Below are 21,551 nucleotides of genomic sequence, written 5' to 3' on the forward strand. Positions count from 1 at the left end.
TACTTTATTAATAAAAATCCATTAAAATTCAGTTTTTTACATTTTCAGTAACTAATGACAGTAAATGTATTTATTATTCGTCCTTTCACTTATATGTTTCTTGCCTTCCCTTTTCCAAATCCTTTTTTTTCCTTGTCTTTTTCTCTCACTTTAAACTTACCTCTCAAATACAATGTCAGTAATGAGGTCATTGCATTATTCTATTAAAATTCATACTTTGGTCTTAGTTTTGGCCTAATTTAAACACTGACATTATGGACTCATGCTAATTAGCCTGAACGACCAAATCCCCCACCAATTAAGCAAATGTCGATAATTTCAGGTTATTTCAGTTACCCTATGTTAAGGATAAGAGAAAAATGTGGTGAATGTGATCTGAAATCATCAACCGTAAGACATCCTGTTACTTTATAATAAAACTCTTTCTTACCATTATGACATTATAAATGCAATTATGTTTCTATTTCCTTGCACTCTCAGTTTGGTCATTTGTATCATAATTGCCATGGATTCTTTACATCATTGTATCTCAGTGGTAAATTGAGTCTGTGAGGAAGATTTTTCTTTGTACACTGAGGTCTGTTTCCTTTTTTTTTTTTTTTTAATATGTTGCCTTGGTTCCTTTTGTCATCACACCTAAGACCATTTTGTGTCAACCATGTCATACAAAGTGTCTTAACTTTCCAGAATTAAACATCTGAGTGGACTGAGCCCTGAAAGTTCCTTTGTTAATTATCTTTTAGTCATTTGAGCATTTTTGTCCATAACATTATAAATGAGTCTTATATTCCCAGGCTAGCCCCTGGTGGCGTTAAATGCAGTTCTAATGGTATTAATCCAAATTCTTATTTCTGGAGCAGAAGGAGGAAGGGGAGGGAGAGGATGAGGAAAATGGGAGGAGAAAGGTGAAGTGGTATGGTGGGGACAAAGAAGAAATCAAAGAAAGAAACAATGAAAGAGAAGGGATACAAGAGAGAAACTCCCTGGGTTTAGGCCTTGCTCTAAGCAAAAATGTTGAGATATATGCCATTGATTTTTATGTCCTCTGGTTTTCATTCCTGTATCACACGACTTGAACCCCAGTGCTCTCATTTGGTCCTAGGGTCCCACCCTAACCCGACCTCTTCCACTCTTGAAACTCCCCTTTCTCAGCACATATATTCTTAGCAAGTATCAGTCTAAGAGATATTTGGAAACTATATTGGAAAATATCAGTCTAAGAGAACCTAATCATTGTGTGGAACTCACGGTCCTGAAGCCTCTGAAATCTAGCCATCTCTTCTTAGGGGAATTCCAGTCAATGTAACAAAATGAAACAGAAAAAAAAAATGCAGGCAGTATTTGGAAGGAAGATGCCTTTCCTGGGGGTCGTCTCCTGTGCTGAGTTCCGCTCAGCAGTCCATGGTGTGCCCTGCTTTCTCCATTTCTGATCTGACATTTCTCCACAGACTCCCAGGAGCACAGACCCGGCCTCTGGCTGCTCTCAAGACCTTCTGGACTCAGGTCATTTTGTTTGGTTGGTTGGTTTTGGTGTTTTTGAGTTTTTGTTTCTTTCTTTTTCTTTTGTTTTTGGAAACAGCTCCCATGGTTGGACAGAGAGCAGAGCAGAGAGGGCTGGTGTATGTGTGTGGCTCTGTGGCGAATGGGGGCTGGGCGGACAGGTGAAGTTGTAGGTAAGGATCCCCCTGGCCTCATTCCCAGATTCCCTGTTCAAGCTATCCATAGTTTGCCAAAGTTCCCATGGCTGGCATCCGTTACAATGTTAGTAAATGAACGTGACGACGTAGCTTTTGTTGCTTAAAATTGGGAAGGTTTCAAAGTAAGAGAAGTAAGGAAAATTGTTGGCAATGCTGGCAACGTTTTCAATACTGTATGCTTTTAAGGATGATTTCCTGTTGAAAAGTGCCATATCTAAGAATGAGACGTACATACATCTGGGGAACCACACGGGCTGCTCTCTGGGTTCACTTTCCCCGCCACTGTAGATGAGTAAGCTCTGCTCTGGGGACGGGCGCCTGGCCTCCGTGTTGACGCGAAGCCTCTTCAGACCGCAGATGGCCAGGTACTCCGTGGGGAGAGTGCTGGTACCGCACAGAGAAAGCTTCAGGTCCCGCACCAGCGTGAAGTTCAACAGGAGGCCCAGCGCCCATGCATCCGTGAACCAGATGGTCAGATGGTCACTGTAGCTGGTTTGCTCGAGTGCCAAAGGCAGGACGGTTTGGCAGCTGCACAGCAAGTTGGCCAAACTGTAGTCACAGTCCTGGACATCTGCAGAGCAGCTGCAGTTCCGAATGGTGTTTTCCTTCATGAAAATCAGTGTGCTGTTCTTCTGCCCCCTTGAGAAGCAGTGGAGCGCAAGGATGCCCAGCGCGCTGGCCAGGAGGAGCCTGTGCCCAGAGGGTGGTACCATTCTGGTCTCAGCATGTGCCGCCAAGTGAGTGTGGCCCCGTCGTGAGCCCGTTCATCGGAACTCAACCTGGAAGAGAAAGATGCAACTTGCTTATCACAGGCTCTCATTAAAAATCCACAGCTTGTGGGGCACCTGGCCGGCTCAGTCGGTAGAGCCCTTGACCCTTGATCTCGGGCTCCTGAGGTTGAGCCCCACGTTGGGTGTTGCGATTACTCAAGAAATATGCAGCTGATAGAAAAGGAGCCCCCGAAAGAACCCATGGTAACCTTTTCTTCCTCGTGGTTCTACCAAAGGCAGGCAATGTGTAGGAGCCCAAGTGCAGAAATGATCTTTTCTCAGAGCCTCGTGAGAGGCAGCAGCCCACCTGCTCCTCTGAGGTGTAAGACTCCCTGGGACGTCTGCTGACAGACTAACACACCAACAGCGAGCACGACGGGGAGCCTGACCTGAGACCCGGCGCACCCGGCTGTCTGTGGGCCGGGATCTGTGGGGCTTTGAGTGTGCACATTCTCCAAACACCGTCTTCCTTGTACTGAGTACCTGGCAGCCCCTGAAACACGCGCATTCCCTCCTCCCCCTCAGTGTCCGACTTCCTGGAATTCAGGAGACAAACAGTTCCATGTTGGATTCAGCTCCCCAGGCGCTACCTGTTAAACAACATAGCATGAATACCAGCAAAACATTTAGTTAATGAGAAACTTGAATTTCTAACTAGACAAACACCCCCCATCATATTAATCTGTTTGTAGGTCCGTTGATACATTCCCGCCCTCCTACAAATGTATTAGAGTAGCTTGTAAGTGTGTTCACAGACAGTGAAAATGCTAATCACACACCAGTTCATCCCCGTGAACTTGCGGATCTGCTCCTTCCCCAGAACAAATGTTCTAAATAGATTTTATCAAATAGCTTAGTATAGGGCTCCAAAACTAAGCAATATATCAGCAGTGATCAATGATCTTAATAAGGTAGGAGTGTATGCATAGTTTAAGGAGCAATGCCAATGTCCAATCTGGAGGAAAATGCCCCAAGTACCTGGCATATAGTAGATGCATGGTTTCCTTTTATGATGAGCTTGGACTGAGACACAGCTTATGAAGTAGGGTGCCAGGTTTCAGTCTTGCAAAAATAATTACATTTCCCTCGAGTTAGCTGATGACGGACCAGAAGATGCAGGGTACCATTCAGTTCATCTGAATTGACCAAAGAGACAGTTCAGTTCATCTGCATGTACAGAGCACCATGGGTATGGCAAAATACTTGGAATAAGACCTCTGACTTGGAGAGTGCAGGGCTAGTGACAGGACCCCCACAGGAAGTGCTGGGCAGGGATAGATGCGTTAGTCTAAGGAGGTGAACATGTGTCCAAAGAGGACGGTGACCACAGGAAAGAAGCGAGGCTGACATGCACCACTTAGGGTGCAAGGTGAGGCCACGAGGTGGCAAAGCAAGGCAAAGAGAAGACCAAGGAAGGCAAAGGTAAAAATGCTGGGGTCAGGTGGACAGGCAGAGAGCCCAAGTTCATCAGTGGGTGACTGGAGTGCAGGGAGACTAACCTGAAGCTCAACCAAGTCAACTTGAACAGAAGGTGAGACAGCCATCATTCAGCAAATGTTTACTGGACATTCACTAGGCGGCAGGCACTTTGCTGGCCCTGAGGACATAGCCCGAAGACAATGAGCTTCTGGAACTTGGGTTCTAAGGGACTTGATTCTGCTTCCAGGCCTACATGTGAGGACCAAGGGGCTGCAGCTGGGGGAGGGGGGCAGGAGCAAAGGCAGGAATCAGGTAGGGTTCAGCATGGGCCATGTGCCAAGGCCAAGCAGAAGAAACAAAGATGAACAAGATGTGTACCCTTGCCTTCCAAGGGCTTATAAGCAGAAGAGGAGGACAAATAAAGCTGAACTGAGGAAGGCCCTATTGAACATACCAATGGTTATAGAAACATAGCAGAGAGATAAAGTCCATTTGGGGACTGAATAAGGTGTTTTATAGTGTTTTGTGTTTGTTTTGAAGTTGGCACAGCATTTTCTGAAGGGATGTATTCGTTGGTTCATTTTGTAATAAAAGAAAGAGCTTTGAGAAATTCATAGAGCCAGAATTCTTCCTGAACACGAGATTTAACAGTTTTAAATGGTTTTAAAATGTGGTGACTACCCCACTTAGTAAGGAGCAGTGACTAAGTTATTAATTACAAGCTAATTTTAGACGATCAGTTGTCCTAGATTCCACTGGAGGTTTTTAGGTCTTCATGCCCCAGTAACCCTTTCATCCCAGGACGAAGAAAGCTGTCATCAATGCCACTGGCTTGCTCTGATCCCAGCCTGGAGGGGAAAAGGGAGGCAGAAAAGGATCTATCCATCAGCTTGGAACCTGTTGAGAAAAGTGTCTTCTTCATTCTTCCAGATGCTGGTACCATTCAGAGGCATGCATGGAAGAAGAAAAGAGGTAGGAAGGGAAACGGACATTGATTTCCCAAAAGGAGTGGGGCTGGAGATCATAAAAGGGATTTGTGAGCCACCTCCCTGCCGCCTGCAGTCAAGGCCCTGTCTGGACCTCAGGGTGGCCCCTCCCTGCCTTCTGGATGTCAGGGAGCTTGAAGGCTGCAACAAGGAGGCCAGATACATGAAGTCTCATGATGGGGTACAGGGTGGGACAAATATCCCTGGTAACAAGCTTATGGGGTTTCCAAAAAGATGCTAGTTGGACATTTTTCTCCTTCGGTTTTACCCTGGACTTCTTTCTTTAGATTTGTTGAACGTGGATTGCAAATCACCTTCATTTCACTGTGTATTTATTCATCCGTGGGCAGATTCCAGCCTGTCCTAAGGAGAATGGGCACAGATACATCACACTGTCCCTGCCCCTAGCTTTGCCCCTGACCGACGTGGGGAAGGAAACTGTTTTTCCTCTGGGGGGTTGCTCATCTTGTTAGAAGGGAAATCATGATCCACTGGTGACCATCTTGTCTCCAGAAGGGGTGAGCTTGCCTGACAATGAAGCCAACACAGAGAAGAACAGACACAAAATGGAGAGATATTCCTAATAACCTTTTTTTGAGCACTGGGATCAAGCCATGCCTGACATCCTTCCTTGATTTTTGAAATATGTGAACCAGGTTTGTTTTTGTTTTTCCTACTCAAGCCAGTCTGAATTGGATTTCTATAACAAGCAGTGAAAAGAGTACACTGACATTTGGTAAACTGTCTTATTTTCATTCATTCAATAAACCTTTGTTGAATCCTTGCTATGTGCTAGGCACTTTCCCAGAAACTGAGAATAAAGTCAATAAGAGCTCCCTCAAGGGGTTCTACCCCAGTGAAAGAGACACTTGAATCAATAATCACAGTATGATGTGATAATCACTATAATAACATTTTGTATAGGGTATTAAGTCTACACCTAACTTTGCCTGGAAATGGAAGATATCAGGATAAGCTTCATGGAAGAGGTAATATCTGAGGAAGGCAGTAGTTCTTGAGTGAGAAAAAGAAGAGAAAAAGTTATCTATGTAATTAACATAGGGTGCTCAGAATTTGAAAAACCCAAAAGTAGGATGGAGAGATTGATGGGCTGTGGGGATGGTAGTGGGACAGGGTAGGGTGGAACGTTCTGACTTGCCCTGACACATCATTTTCTCAGCATCCCAGCTTTTTGTCTGCTCTATCATTAGGATTTGCCTCCTATGTCCTAAGATGAGCCCCCTTCCCACCCCCACGATGGGCAGGGGCCTAGCAAGGGGCAGGGGCAATGTGACGGATGTGCTATTCTGCTTATGTTGTGCTGGTATCTGCCCACAAATGAAATATTACATAGTGAAGCTAGGGCAAAGTTTGGTTCCTCCCTTACATTGCAACATAGTGCCTTTAAGGAGCCATGGGGGTGGGGACGGTGTGCTGTGCTCCACGTGGTCATACAGGACCTCCCTTGCTCTATTATCTCCTGGGCCTTTGGATCCTCTGCATAATTTTCTGTTCACATTTCATCGGCCAGAACTCAGGCACGTGGCACCCCCTCCCAGCAAGCTGCTTGGAAATGAAGTCCAACACCGTGACAAGGGGGGAGAGGACGGCATGGGTATTAGTAGGCACTAGAGATTTCTGACATGCCTAGGTTGGAAGACATAATAAATAGCTTTATGCAATCATGACAGTCAGGTGGTGTCAATCCACCCAAATTTCTCTGGAAAGATGCAAGAAAACCATGTATGATCATTAAATCTTGGAGCCTTTAAAGCACCGAACATGTTGATAAACCAGAGCAACCATTTAGAATCAGTTCCACTGTTAGTTTTCTATTGGCACCAAAGGAATCTTGACAGCAATTAATACCAGCAATTAGCTGCATGAAAGCAAAGATTTCTGAATTGAGCAGAGAAAGACACCAGTGACTTCAAAACAAATTCCACACAGATTCCTTCTCAATCTAGGATTACACCCAACGTTTAGATAATGTTTATACTTGGCTCCAAAAGGAATGTTTCAAACTGCCCCAGTTCTGTTTATAAGAAGATATTACTAGTAAGGAGATAGTGTGTCTGTTGGTGGGAGGATACCATTTGGACCATTTGCCCAAAACAGATTTGAAGTGTCTTCACTATGATGTTTTGAACTCTGTAGTCTCCACACAAAAGAGAAAAAATATAACTGTGTAACAATATAGTGGAATTCCCCAAATTCTAACAGCAATTACAAACTAAGTGATTTCAAATTTTTAATTCAGAAGTGAGTTTAATTTGAAATTAGAAGGGATTTTTTTTTTTTAATTTTAAAGGTGGAAAGGCACTTAGGGAAAAGACTCAGTTGAAGAAGCTGGGGAAATAAGACCAGAAACGAAGGAGATGCTCTGGCAAGAAGCAGATGGTCTGAAAGACAAATCTGAATGCAGACACGGGAGGAAAGGCAGAAGACAGCCAGTGTCTGGGCGCCCCAAGAAACCCACTTTGAAGCCAGGACTTGGGGAGCTGGGCTGGGCTGTCTCTCACAAATTCAGTTCTCAAAGTGTGTTTCTGCCAAACTCCTTGAAGATTCTGAGGGGGCGAAAATGAGAGAAATTCCAGAAAAGGAGACAATTTGGAATTTGGGGTGTATCCCATAAAGTGAGAGCCATGCCTCACTCTGAAGGTCCCAAGTGTTGCTAACCCTGAGAGCAGTAGGATGGCCTTGCTCACCCCAGGGGTCTAAAGGGTTGCCCCAGGAACTCAGCATGCACTCTGGGAACAAACAAGTAGGCAACTAATTATAGGGCCAGGTGATTGGTGAGTGCTTATTAAAGACACAGAGCAAGTGTTGGGTGGAAGGATCAGGAACGACTCCCAAAGGGGGTGCTGTTAGGGCCAGGCATGGGAAGAGGGAAGGGAAGGGGCTGCAGATAGAAGGTCACTTGAAAACTAATGATGTACTGTTTGATGACTAACATAATAAAAAAAAAAGAAGAAGAAGGAAGAAGGTCACTTGAGCAAAATCTCAGAGACTAGAGTGCTTGGCGCATCGGGAGGCCCATGAGGCTGGAGTGTGGGCAGGGCAGGGGTAGACAGGACCTTGCCAGACAAGCTCAGGGGTTTAGTCTCCAAACCCTTCTGATCCTCATCCCATCAATAAAAACTGTAAAAAAAAAAAAAAAAAAAAAAAAGAACAAAACCCTCCCTAATAGATGTAACCTTTTCTTTATAAAAAAAATTATAGGGGCGCCTGGGTGGCACAGTGGTTAAGCATCTGCCTTCGGCTCAGGGCGTGATCCCGGCGTTCTGGGATCGAGCCCCACATCAGGCTCCTCCGCTATGAGCCTGCTTCTTCCTCTCCCACTCCCCCTGCTTGTGTTCCCTCTCTCGCTGGCTGTCTCTATCTCTGTCGAATAAATAAATAAAATCTTTAAAAAAAATTATAAATACCATATTTATATATTATCTTCATTGTATGCAACACACTAGAATTTTTAAAATTTGAGATGGATGAAAGTCGGAGGACCTTAAGCACTTGCCCACTGGCCTGGCTTGTGCACACTCTTGGATGCAAACACTCCTTAGGAGACCCCTGAAAAAGGCAAAAAGGAGGCACTGAAGGTTTGTAAGCCGGGCAGACCTGTTTAGTTCTGGGTATAAGGAAGGCCATTTAGGCACCGGGCAGATATGAAATTGAAGTAGAGACAGAGAGAGCACCATGAGTTCTAGTAAGAGGAAATTTTTCTTTTGTATTTTCTTTGAAGGTTTACCTCTCTCCATTTGCTGACTCCTCCATGCTCCAGGCTCTCCAGATAAAGCTGTTTCAGTATCTGGAATCTGGGGGTGGGTGGAGTGGACCAAGAGAGGAGGATCTGGGAGGTAGGGATGAGGACACCTGCCTGAACTCCTGGGGAGGAACAGGTGGTGTAGGAAGCAAGAGATCCCGAGTGGGCAGCACTGGAAAAGCATTTGGTTTTGTTCTTAGCATCCCACCATGGCTTGCCTGGGACTCCACTCCTGAAGACGCCCACTCTGTCCCTGACTGCCCTCAGATAGGCAGAGATCATTGTCCAAGTCAAGAGCGCCTTGGTGGTTTCATTAGGCTGGTGGTGAGACCAGCTGCTTTCAAGACAAGTGATAGGCAAGATTATGAAGTAGGTACAGTAGCTTTCCCGTCCCCAGGGTTCCCTTGCTGTGCTTCCTCTTAATTCCTTGGTCAGGGCTCATCCAGATGCCTGGTGCTAAAAGCCCACTCTCATATAGGGCTCTAATGGCACTTGGGTGAGCCTTCAAATGGATTTAAATAAACCCCCCTTCTTGCCCAAGGGTATTTGTACTTAAGCCTTATCCCTATGTGTCCCTTGTTAGGGGGAAGGTGAGGATTAAATAAGAAGTAGGGGAGAAGTGTGGGATGGGGACTCCTCTCGAGGACCCCAGAACCGAGAGATCTCCTGTTCGCAGGTCCAGTGCCCTCTCATCGGTGGCTGTGCCATCACCCTTCCCAGGCAGGCCAAGGAGGAAGTGCCAGCTACCCTGCATTACGTGGATGAGATGCTCACGGGGACCCTTTAGGCAAAGGAACTTGAGAAGCTCTTTGAGAAGAAGGATCTTGGGCATTTTTCTTTTCTTTGGCTCTGTCCCACAAACACACCGCGGGAGTCAGGTTACAGATAAAACACTACGAAAGATGATATTTAAAAGAGGAGGGATAGCTTTGTTGTTTAATATTTCAAAGCTTACAATGTTGAAAGTTACGTTGATTTGGGTCTCTCCTCAATGTTTACTTAACTGTGATAAGTGTTGTCTTTTCTCTCTTCTTCACATTCCTCAATGGCACACCCCCATCCCTGGTATGAGCCACAGAATTTTCACATGCCCTCCCGAGTGTCTGCCTCTGGAGACACCGCCTTGTGCACTCTCTGTTGATGACTCAATGACTTCCCTGTCATTGAGCTTGACACGGTGCACTGTGAGAGGCTCAAAGTGGAATTTGCTGTGATTCTGAGGCGATCAGGATCTTGTTGGATTTATATAGTAGGAGCTAAGCTGTTTGCTATCATCTGATTTATTTCCTCATCCAGAAAACGAAGAAACCAAAGTTCATGTCTCCATGAGATGGCATTTAGGCAAAATTAGCATCAAGCCTCCAATTCGGGTCTCAAGAGGACATTTAGAAATTTAAAGTATTTCTACGATGGTTAATGTTCAACTCACTGTACATTGTGGGCTACTCAGAAATGACTTTCTGAGCCATTTCTCTCAATATGGCACGGGGATGACAATTCCTACCACACTAGGATATAAAACTGAGTACAGCAGGATGCTTATGGACATATATATAATCTATTTGTGCTATTCATGAGTACTTTACTACTAGTAAGTATACTGTGATGTACATAGTATTATAGTACTATTTGTTAGCTGTGATATTTTGGAATGTCAGAATTTGAAACAAAGATACCTCTTTACACCATTTTTCCCGTAACAAACAACTCTGATTTGCAAATGTTCTTCTGTAATTCTGGGGAACGGGAAGCCTTGACATCATTAGTGAGCAAATCTGGTAAATGGAAATAAGTGTCCAGTTCCCATTTCTACTAATTCTACACATTCTAATTGAAATGTGTGTAAAATGTTTAAAGGAGCATCAGGGTATGGACTATCATCAAAACTCTTTCTGGTCTCTTCTTTTCCCTGCTAGATGCCTGGAGGTGCATGTCCTAATCCCTAGAACCTATAAATGTTGTCTTACAGACCAAGAGGGTCTCGGCAGATGCGATGATGTTAAGGATCTTGAGAAGGGAAGATCCCGGCTTATCTGGGTGAGCCCCGTGTAATCGCAAGGGTCTTTCTAAGAGGAAAGCGGGAGGAGACAGAGAAGAAAAAGGCAACGTGGCTACAGAAGCAAGGATCAGAGCGATAGGGCTACAGGCTGAGGAATGCCAGCCGCCTCTAGGCGCTGGAAGAGACAAGGAACGGATCATCCCCTGGAGCCTCCAGAAGGAGCGAGCTGTGTCAACACCTTGACCTCAGCACAGTCAGCCTGCCCTTGGACTCTGACCTCCAGAAATGGACGAGAATGGATTACTTTTGTTCTAAGTCACCACGTTTGTAGAAATGTGTTGTGTAGCGATAGGAAACTAAGACAGAGGTTAGAAGGAAACAGCAGAACACCCACATCCAACCACCGTTTGGACCAGACACAACTCTGTTTACAGCCCTACAGTATTTGCTAGGTGTGTCTTACTCCCCTTACTAGCCTGGGTCATAAATAAACTCTTGGGGTAACTAGATCCTCCACTCCATTACTCGTTTTCTGAACTACCAAGCTCAAAACTGTCCAGAGTAGTCATGCTGTATTGGACCCAGCCCAGCCTAAACAGATGGATCTAGACACATCTCATGAATTCAGAGGGGGCCCTGTAGCCAGTGGTTATTTGCATGTGTGGAACTGTCAAGGAAAAAAGAAGGAAGCGTGAAGAAGATGTGTGAAGGCCTGGGGCAGGGATGAGTGGAGGGACAGGATGGCACCTGTCTCTTCTCAGCCCGGACTAATTAATGCCTTGGGAGCCGTAGGCAGAGGCTGCTTGGACTGCTCTCAAGAACTCTGAGAGGTGGGGCACAAGTGGCCCCTCTCTGGCTGACAAAGTGTGACACTGAGCTGGGGACAGAGTCATTCTCCCCACTTCTGCACTAAGCGCAGGACAGCTCTGGCACAATGAGGAAGGAGGGGCAGGGAGCCCCATTTGGCCCTTCCAGGAGGACAGACTGGTGATGCCTCTGGTCACTGCTCTCCAGGCAGTGAATCAATGGGGAGCCCCATGGCTAAGGCAAGGGACAGCCAATATTCAGTGCTGGTTGGAGACAGAATCTAGTGAAAGGATAATTTCCGAGCACAGGTAAGACATTCCTGGGGACTCTATTATGTAGAAACTGTGGTAGGAAAGAGGCAAAGGCCTGTATCAGGTAGGTGGAAGCACAAACCAGCAAAATACAAGACGTTAATGTTCACTTAACCTTATTTGTGCCCACTGGCTGGTGAAGCCAGGATTTCTTTAAGGACAAATGGATGACTGCTTTGAGAGTAAATGTATTTAAGAATGGAAATGAGCTAATGTGCTCGGAAGCTTCTAGACTAAGATGACAAAGGACCAACTTGAACCAAATGAAAAGCAGACATTTTTGTGTTTTGAAAGCATTGAGCTCCACTGGGTACTAATTTCACCCACGAATTTGCTAACTGGATGCTGGACCCCTTGCTGGTGGTACACTGGGTAAGTCAGGTTTCTGATGCGACAAAACCCTGGTCTTTTTGTTGACTGTGTTTCCCCAAGTCCTTAGCACAGGGCTTGAGGCATTCCATAAATATTGATATTATCCAGGTGAATCTCTACATTAGCTAAGTCAAAGATGCATATTCCTGATCCTTCTCTTCCTCTTTTACCTCTCACCTCCCAGAATTGTGGAGTGTATCATGTCACCAAATCGGCAAGCAAAATTCATCTTCTTTAGAAGGAATTTTGGCGTTTGGCCCAGCCACGACAAAGGAAACGTATTGAGACTTTGTGTATGGGTGAGAGGATGGGAAATATGAACTCGACATCCTAAGCCCTGCCTGTGGGTTCCCGTGGAAGCCATTGAGTGACATCTGGCAAAAATCCCATGAGGCATCCCCCAACCTCTGTGGCTTTGCCAATGAGTGCCATCTAGGTCTGCAGTTGCCTTGGAACTTCCCTGTAACTCTCGTGGGGACACAAAGCGAAACATGCTCACCTGGAATGGGGACCAGGAGCCCCAAGTCAGGACCCCAGATCCCCGTCCTTCCACCTCTCTGCACACACCCACCCAGGCCTTCCAGGAAGAGTGAGCAGAGTTAGGAAATATTGATCTCACAGATATTTGAGAGCATTAGAAGCCATTGCCCTAATTGCTCTCGGTTGAGGGATTATAACAGCCCCCACTGCAGACTTCCCTACAACCGAACATTTAAGTGTCCAATTTTGTAAAACTAGCCCGGAACAGATTTGCTCAAATTACTGGGCCTGTATTACATGAGTGTGAGGTTGCCAAGGAAAATGAGTCAGAGTAATCCCTTTGCTAAGAGATGAGAGAGAGAGAGAAAAAAAAAAGCTCGCAAACCTTTAATATTTTAATTACCTGCTTCCAGAACAATAAAAAGGAGTAAGATCTTCCGCTTAGTGTTGTACGTTATTACACTCCCATAAAGGACCTTGAACTATTTCCCTGCGATGTAAGCCTTAAGCTTTTTCCTTTCATCTGTATTCAACTATTCCAATGTTTCTATGTTAGAAAAGTAAGCATTCAATTTTCCTTTAGTGGTTTTAGTTACAAATATTGGGCCCAAAAGCAATTTAAACCTTGATGCTTTCTTTTCTTTTCTTTTCTTTTTTTTTAAGACTTATTTATTTTAGTGGAGAGAGAATCCCAAGCAGACTCTGAGCCAAGTGCGGAGCCGGACTCGAGGCTTGATCCCACAATCCTGACATCACGACTAGAGCAGAAACCAAGAGTCGTCCACTCAACTGACTGAGCCACACAGGTGCCCCAAACCTTAATGTCTTCTTGAAAGATTTGTAAGGGTCTTTAAATGCCTCCTGGGAACAAGGACTAAGGGTAATGTGGGATCCTGGAACAGAAATGGGACATTCTAAGGAAATCCAAATAAAATGTGGACATTAATTAATAATAATAATGTCCTGATATTAGTTCATTAATTGTAACAAGTGTATTTGGCATACTAACGTGAGACGTAACAATTAGGGAGACAGGGTGTGGGGCACGTGGAAGTCTCTGTGCTATCTGCACAATTTTTCTAAGACTAAAACTATCCTGAAATAAGTGTTGTTGTTGTTTAAACCATGCCTCCTGATCTCATTGACTCCTTGAAGATTATTTTTGTGGCAACAGCAGAACTCCAGCAGATCATCTGGGCATCACAATTTGGGCCAAACTGCGTACCCATGATATGGTGTCTAGACGTGACTCCAAATGAATTCTTTAGCCCTTCTGGCCACAAGAAGATTCTGGCTTTCTTAATGGCCTTGGAGGGAAGGCAACTTGGAGATGCAAACAGAAAGTGATACTTTTATGGAAAATGAATTAAAACTGGAAGGGAGAGGCATCAGGAAGTATTGTTAGGAGAAGTCCTGAAAAGGCTTGTGGGTGTGTGTGTGTGTGAGAGAGAGAGAGAGAGAGAGAGAGACCTCCCCTACGTGGCTTACGTTGCTCCCTATGTCTAGGAGTGTTTTCTATTTCTCAGCTGCTGAGAAACCGGCCTCATCTCTTAAACCATCTTTAGATCCCACCTCTTTCATGAAACTTTCGTAGCGAGGGGATGGATGGTCGTTTCTGCCTGCCTCAAACCTGTTTCTCTTACCGGGCTACACCAGTCTACTGTAAAAGAAATGAAAAGTAAGCAATTCTAAGCAGAGAGCCCATACATGTCTGTGTTAGATCTGTAAGCCATCCCAGTCAGGCTTCTGTTAGGATCACCCCATGAAAACCATTCTCATCAGCTTTCCAGTGACTCCCACCCTCCAACATGCCCAAATCCAGTGGTTAATGTGGTCTCATTTTGCTTGACTTCTCACCAGCCCGCGACTTGGTGGCCTACGCTCTCCTTCTTGAGCAAAGAACTTTCTGTTCTTCCCTGACACCACATTCTCCAGTTTTTCCTTGCGACCTCAGTGGCCACTCTTTCTCTGTCTCTTTGGCTGGTGTCCCCTCTTCTTCCTTGTCATCGTTGGCAGCCCCTGGCTCAGTGCCTGGCTCTCTTCTCTGTGGACATCCACTCCTTTGCTGATTGGCATGCCAACCTACGAACTTCAAAGCTGTCTATATGCTGATGACAAACCAGCTCCCAAACTCTTCCCTGAGCTTCATGCTCATATATCCAGCATCTTACATGATAGCTCAACTTGATAGAATATGCAAGACACCTCAAACCTAACTTGCCAAATACACAACTCTTGATTCTCAGGAGAGTTCAGACTGCTGGGTAGAGAAGACATGTTATTGTATCAACATTTTATTGCATCGACACTTACTTCTCCTCGGCCCTGTGTTCCCAGATGTAAACTAGCTAAATATAGAAACAGTGATAACAGACAATGTACTTCCAAATAAGAAGTGTGGGAGATGCATGGTGTTGAAAGTTGACTGATGTTAGGAACTATGGCTATGTTTTATTGATTAATTTTGTGCCAGGTACTCTTCAAAGTATTTTAACATGTTCTATATCATTTAACCTTTGCAATCATAGTAAAGGTAGATATTATGACCCCATTTTTAATATCAGAAGATGGAGACACACAGAGGTTAAATAGCTTGCCCAAGGCCACAGAGCCTATAAGACACAGCTAAGATTTGAACTCGGGCAGCCAAATATCTAGGGAGTCATGGTGGGAATTACAGTATTATTTTCCAGTCCAGGCTCATGTTTCTACTCAAATGCCTCATATTCTATCACTAGACCCTGTGTTCTTTAACATAAAGGGTGTATAGGAACCTCATGCTAGAGAAATAGGAAACAAAATGAATGAAACGAGTTCCAGGAGACACACATATTTCAGAAACACTTTTTAAAATGAACATTTAGGGGCTTCTGGGTGGCTTGGTCGGTTAAGCGTCTGCATTTGGCTCAGGTCATGATCTCAGGGTCCTAAGATCAAGCCCCATGTCGGGCTCCCTGCTCTGCTGGGGGGGAGGGGCTGCTCTCCCTCTGCCATCCCCCCTTTCTCTCTGTCTCTCTTGAATAAATAAATAAAATTTTAAAAAAATGAGCATTTAGGGGCGGCTGGGTGGTTCAGTCAGTTAAGTGCCTTCAGCTCAGGTCATGATCCCAGAGCCGCCTGTCGGTCTTCCTACTCAGTGAGGAGTCTGCTTCTCCCTGTCCCACTGCTGAGGTCCCTGGTTGTGCACTCATACATGCTCCCTGTGTGTCAAATAAATAAAATCTTTTTTTTTAAAGATTTTTTTATTTATTTATGTGACAGAGAGACAGCCAGCGAGAGAGGGAACATAGCAGGGGAGTGGGAGAGGAAGAATCAGGCTCCCAGCAGAGGAGCCCGACGTGGGACTCGATCTCAGAACGCCGGGATCACGCCCTGAGCCGAAGGCAGACGCTTAACGACTGCGCCACGCAGGCGCCCCAAAAATAAATAAAATCTTAAAAAAAAAAAAAAGAACATTTAGAAATTAGATTTAAAAATAAGGACATCAGTTGAAAGCGGCTTCTGCATGTGGGACACGGACTATCTCAGAGAGCGGGCCAATGGGAAGACTTAACTGAAATACGTGCTACTGCACCTCTCTCCTTGACACACGGCCTCGCGAGAATTAGTTAACCAATGACTGCAAGCCCCGCAAGCTTTCCCTTGCATGACTTGGTCTATGCTCAGCTAACCAGATCATTGGTGTTCACACCGCCCAGTGTGGCACATTCACCCATGTCTGTGCCCTTGATCGTACAGCCATGGAGCCATGTGGCTTGTCTGTTCCTCCCACGGACACAGAGACACGATCTACTGGATACTGGATTTTAAAAGTTGATTGTATACCAGCTTTAAGCAACACAAATATTAGTAGGGAAGAGAAAATTGGGAAATCCAAGTCAGCTGTGGAAAAGCACTCTTTTCCATAAATACTTTATTGACATGGTTATTTTCAGAAAATGCCCAGTTTCTGTAAAAAAATTTTAATGAGAATATTTTTTTTCTGTCAAACATATTGCATTATTTGGACCAAAAACAAGTTAAAAACTTCCCAAAGATCACTGTTTTCATTAAAAATTTTTTCGAACAAATGAAGCTGGATATTTTTGGTAGTTTTTAAAGACAGAATATTATGCACGACTCTTCTGAAACATTTCCTCTCCTCAGTTCACACCAATGCACTTACTGCTTAAAAAAAAATACTGTCCAAAAACATGCTTATTAAACAATAAAATTAATGCAGAACTGTGTAAGGACTACCGGTTTTAACTAAGAAATCCCCATCCTCTTGCCCTTGACTACAGTATTTATCAGATTTTTTTCACTTTTAAATAAAAGGACACATTTTTTAAGAAGTTAACCAAGCCACGTGTTAACGCTCATCTAAACATACTTTCTTCTTATCGTTCCATGTTTTCCACTGAGCAGTGTGTAAAAAAGCAATAAATGTAATGCTGTTAGAGCAGAGGAACAGTATCAGCTGATGTTTTGAGAGTTCTCAGTTTTCTCTGTTTGGGATCACGATAAGGCAAAGAGGTCATCTCTTGTATGTAATTATGACTTCGCATTGACAACAGACAGGGAAGTAGAGCCAAACATTTCAAATAGAAATGAGAAGCCCAGGTTCCACAGAGATGTGTGTTATATAATATTAGCCTACGTGAGTTTATCTGCTTAGAGACTAAATGAGAAGACCATTTCATTCTTTGCTGAAGGCACTGAAAACATTTCCTTTTAAAGGCAGAATCTCAGTACAGAGCAATTCATGTGCCTGAAAGCCTTAAAAATTATATATATATATATATAGTTTCATGGTGAACGTTACCCGTTAAGTGTACATTATGTTCAGGAAATGTAAATTCTGCGAGAAGAAAAAGCGCCCACCGCAGCTCTTCACATGGTCACCGAACTCGCCTGCCAGCCAGCAGAAATTCTGAAGCTAAGAAAAACTGTCCTGCTAGACATGCTTTTCAAAAAAGAACCGAGAAAGTACTTACGTCTCAGAGTTCCACCGTGAGGCTCTCTTTTCCACGCCGCAGACCTCTGTCTGATTCTTCACTCTGGCTTGACAGCTGGTTTAATCTGCAAAGCAGGATGGAATGCGTGGTCTTGCACTTGGCTGTTCTTTTCCATTTTCAGAGGGCCAGTGGCTCCGGTCATTCCCATGGCAACCAGGAGGAAGCTGCCGGCCCACCGGCTTCATTAACCACACAGCAGGACAGAACCTGCCTGGGTGAGCGCTGGCCACTCTTCAGGGGTTCAACAGTGGAAAGTTTCCAGAAGAAACCAGGCAGGGTGCTGCTGTATGCTGACCCTGAAGGGCCGACAGTAAGGGAAGAAGTTCTACTTTAGTGGGAAATCAAATGGGCTAAGGGTAGAGCATGGAGATTCCTAGATGCTTTTGCTTTTGTGATTTCTTCCATTCTTTTGGGCCTGATGGATTGTTATGTATGCAAATGCCTGAGCTAGGGTAAAAACTGGCCTCTTGTGGTTGAGAAAATGAACTCATTTCAACTCCAAAGATGTCTGTTCTCTCTCTCTCTCTCTTTTTTTTTCCTGTTCACTTTTTAAAATGTCTAGAGCCACAAAGCAAATACATATGTAAAAAACATTCTGTATACTTTAACTGATGACGGGCCAGTAAATACTGGAGAAATCAGATGGTTGGTGGTGATGGAGGAACATATCACTAATTAAAAACACAAGGGAAACTAAAGCAATTGATTTCTAATTACCTGGATCTAGATTATCCAATATTTTAAAGAAGAGAGTCCCTCGTTGGAAAATTCATTTATTAATTATTCATCTAGTGAACCTTTACCACATGCATGAGCTATGCCAAGAGCTTTAAGGGACAACGGGCATAAATGTCATAGTTCTAGTCTTCAAGGAAGTTATAATATGGAAGGGGTGGATATATCAGTTGATCATGAGAAATGTTTGAAGGGAAGTAAAAGAAAATACAAGGGAGTTACAGGGAAGGTGGAGCTACATGTTGGCAGAGAGATGGGAGATGTCTTTGTAGAGGGTAGCATTTGATCTGGGCCTTCAAGGATGGCTAGGATTTGAGTGGTCAGATAAAAGGGAAAAGGGCAATAATCCCTCATGGACGGAGTCTTTGGCCAACGGAGGATGTGAGCTGATGGATGAAGCCTTCCTCCTTTCTCACCCCATTCAGTCCTGACACCCAGGTCATCCGGTGTCTTAGATGGTCCACGGGACTAAGCAACTCAAGCAATTAAGAATGTTGCTAGAGCAAAGGTTTGGAGATGGGAGAGTACGAAGCCTATTCAGCTCTTTGAAAGCCAGTGACTCATAGTCAGAAGCAAGGGAATTGCGAATACAGAGAGTCCACTATTCCCAGCATTTAGGTTTAGCAAAGCAAACATATACATTCTACCATATAAGAATAGCAGAACATGGACTTTGGTTCAAATCTTGATTCCACTACCTTCTTGAACGTTATTGTTCAAAATTCATGCGCCTCAGTTTCCTAACCTATAAATGGGATAGCGATACTTTATTGAAAGGTTGAAGTAGGGATTCAGTGAGATGATATATGTGGACAGGACCCTGAGGATGGAGGAAGTAAAGCCGACCAAGCATACACCAGCTGTCCCAGCTTTCCAGAGCAACTGTGGCTCATACAGGAGTTACACACACTGAACTTTCTATTCCAGTGCCTTTCTCTCTTGCCTGCCTCTGCTAAAATACTCAACTTCCAGAGTCTTCAACTACCATGGCAGCTATGGCTCCAGACAGGATTTGAGTTCGACTGATCACTTCTCCTTGATCTGGAACTAAGTCACATGGAGAAGAGGACCGTGGGACTTTGCTTAGGAATTGAGTTTGGTGGGGAATGAAAAGAGAGTTCTGGGCTTCTCTCTTGCTGGCACTGGCCTTAGCAGAACTGACTTCATCTCGGAGCTAGCGCTGTGGGGGCGGCTTTCTGAGTGACTTGCTGTCTGGTCCTGGTAGATGTGTCATGGCTTGGAGCTGAGGTCTGTGGGCCTGGCTTCCAGTTGGAGAAGGTGGCCTCTTACTTCAGCAACTTCCTGACTGTGGAAGAGGCAGCAGCTCTCTCCATCGCCCAGTTCCCTGGGGGACTTTCTGAGTTCAGCCTAGAGTCTATTCAGCCCTCCCCATGACTCAAGAACTGTCTGTATGTCTTCAGAAACTCCTTGCTAGAGTGGCCTCTGGCGTCTGTAGCCAACCTGAACCCTGAACGACACACCAGGGACAAGTTCTGGCCAATACCAGGTGAGGGGCGGTTTGCTGATACTGCCTCCCCTGCTGCTTCTTCCTGAGTGAGCACAGAGATCACAGGAACGTGGAGCAGCCTGGTGCCTTGAGGACATTGCTGAATCCCCACGGCAGCTCTGAACTGCCCCATCTGCAGGAGAAAGATGCCATCACCTGCTCACGGGTATTTTATGACTAAGAGAAACTACATGAAGCATTGAGCATCAGCTGTGCACAAAGGAGCCATGGGTAATGGTGACTGTGCTCAGTATCACTCTTTGTGAGGACACCAATGCCTTCCAGGATCTCTTGCTGAGTGGGGGACACCGGGACAAAGACACAGAGTGCGGGGAGGTGGGTTCCTCCCTGGAAACCTGAAGGTCAAACAAACAGCTGCTGATGAATATGATTGGGTCTGTGTGTGGATCATGTTAAACATTTACCACAGGGTTTATATCTGTCTTTCTAAAACCTTCACTTCTAAAACATTTGCTCATGGTGTTACCTGGGTCACACCATTTAAGGGGAATTAGCAAAAATGAGTGTTGGGAAGACTAACCAAACCCCACCTTAGGCTCCCTGCTTTGTCCAGCCATGGAGTCAAGGGTCGTGGACAAGTGTTTGTTCACTGTGGGCTTGAATTCTAGTTTTGCCCTTGGCTAATTTTGTCCTGTCCCCCCCCCACCTTCCCTCCCTCCCTTCCTTCCTTGCTTCCTTCTTCCCTTCTTCCTCTCTTCCTCTTTCTCTCTCTTCCTCCCTCCCTCTCTTTCTCCCTTTCTTTCTTCCCTCCCTCCCATCCTTCCTTCCTTCTTTCTTTCCTTTCTCTCTCTCCCTTTTTTCCACCCTTCCTTCCTTCCTTCCCTCCTTCCTCCCTCCCTTTCTTTCTTTCTTTCTTCCTTCCTTCCTTCCTTCCTTCCTTCCTTCCTTTCTTTCTTTCTTTCTTTCTTTCTTTCTTTCTTTCTTTCTTTCTTTCTTTCTTTCTTTCTTTCTTTCTTTCTTTCTTTCTTTCTTTCTTTCTTTCTTTCTTTCTTTCTTTCTTTCTTTCTTTCTTTCTTTCTTTCTTTCTTTCCCACAAGAGCAATGCAGGCTCCCAATAGCACATTCAAATAATATTCACTGCATTAAGAATGAAATTCTACACACCTTTCCAACTTATCCTGCAGAAATAATGCCAGTTATAAGTCTGCATTGAGGCAGATCTTGTTTTGTCTTCAAACTTTAGCAACTGCTTAGATTGTTAATTAACATGTTGGTTCCCTAAACTCTTTTAAAGCAAAGCCTCAAACTCCACTCTTTCCAACAGCCTTTCTCCCAGTATCATCTTCTGAAGTCTCTATTACCACTTGCAAACCGCCTCCAAATCATTACCAGTATCTTCTATTAGCATTTACATCACCCTGGACAACTTCAAGATGCATCTCGGGTCTTCTCTTTCCATACCAGCTCCTTCTGAGACGACCCGAACATTCCTCAGTTCACTGCAGGATACCAAGGCTCTTGTCCTCAGCTGGTAGCTCTGATTGTGCTCCAGCCCTTATCATCAGCATGTGACTCTGTTCCACCTTCAAGTTGCCACTGTTTCCTTTGTGTTCTTTCTCTCCCCCTCCTGCTCTGCTTCACCCGCCTGGAAACGTCTGTGTGGGCAGTGCCTGGGCTTCACTTCATCTGTTCCACCAACTCTTGACTCTGGGATCAACTGCTTCCGTACTGCTCTCCCCACTACGCT

General features: G+C 44.8%; 1 protein-coding gene and 1 long non-coding RNA gene across 11 annotated transcripts in view; one reads left to right on the forward strand and one right to left on the reverse strand.

Moving 5' to 3' along the window:
- The window catches only part of LOC123784203 (uncharacterized), a 32,113-nt gene extending 16,254 nt beyond the window's left edge, over positions 1–15,859 (forward strand). The window contains exons 2-4 of one of the 4 annotated variants that reach the window (XR_015724261.1): positions 4,817–12,124; positions 13,268–13,410; positions 14,131–15,859. This is a non-coding gene — a long non-coding RNA (uncharacterized LOC123784203). Of the gene's footprint in view, positions 1–4,816; positions 12,125–13,267 lie in introns of all 4 variants that reach the window. The other 3 variants (XR_015724260.1, XR_006777420.2, XR_015724259.1) reach the window with 3 other exon arrangements.
- Positions 583–17,782, reverse strand: EPCIP (exosomal polycystin 1 interacting protein). Of its 7 annotated transcripts, XM_087861768.1 has the most exons (5): positions 17,581–17,782; positions 3,967–4,064; positions 3,446–3,603; positions 2,951–3,057; positions 583–2,476 (listed from the first exon to the last, which is right to left on the reverse strand). In XM_087861768.1, exon 5 carries the CDS (start codon positions 2,408–2,410, stop codon positions 1,763–1,765), a length of 648 nt encoding a protein of 215 aa, XP_087717894.1. In that variant the 5' UTR covers positions 2,411–2,476; positions 2,951–3,057; positions 3,446–3,603; positions 3,967–4,064; positions 17,581–17,782; the 3' UTR covers positions 583–1,762. The 7 variants fall into 7 exon arrangements, with proteins under 7 accessions (XP_087717894.1, XP_045641481.1, XP_045641483.1 ...); XM_045785525.2 differs by lacking the exon at positions 3,967–4,064; XM_045785527.2 differs by lacking the exons at positions 2,951–3,057; positions 3,967–4,064.
- Between the last annotated feature and the right edge of the window lie 3,769 nt (positions 17,783–21,551).

This window comes from Ursus americanus, chromosome 4, assembly GCF_024610735.1.
Source record: "Ursus americanus isolate L20-20 chromosome 4, mUrsAme1.1.p, whole genome shotgun sequence".
In the NCBI taxonomy this organism is placed as follows: Eukaryota; Metazoa; Chordata; class Mammalia; order Carnivora; family Ursidae; genus Ursus; species Ursus americanus.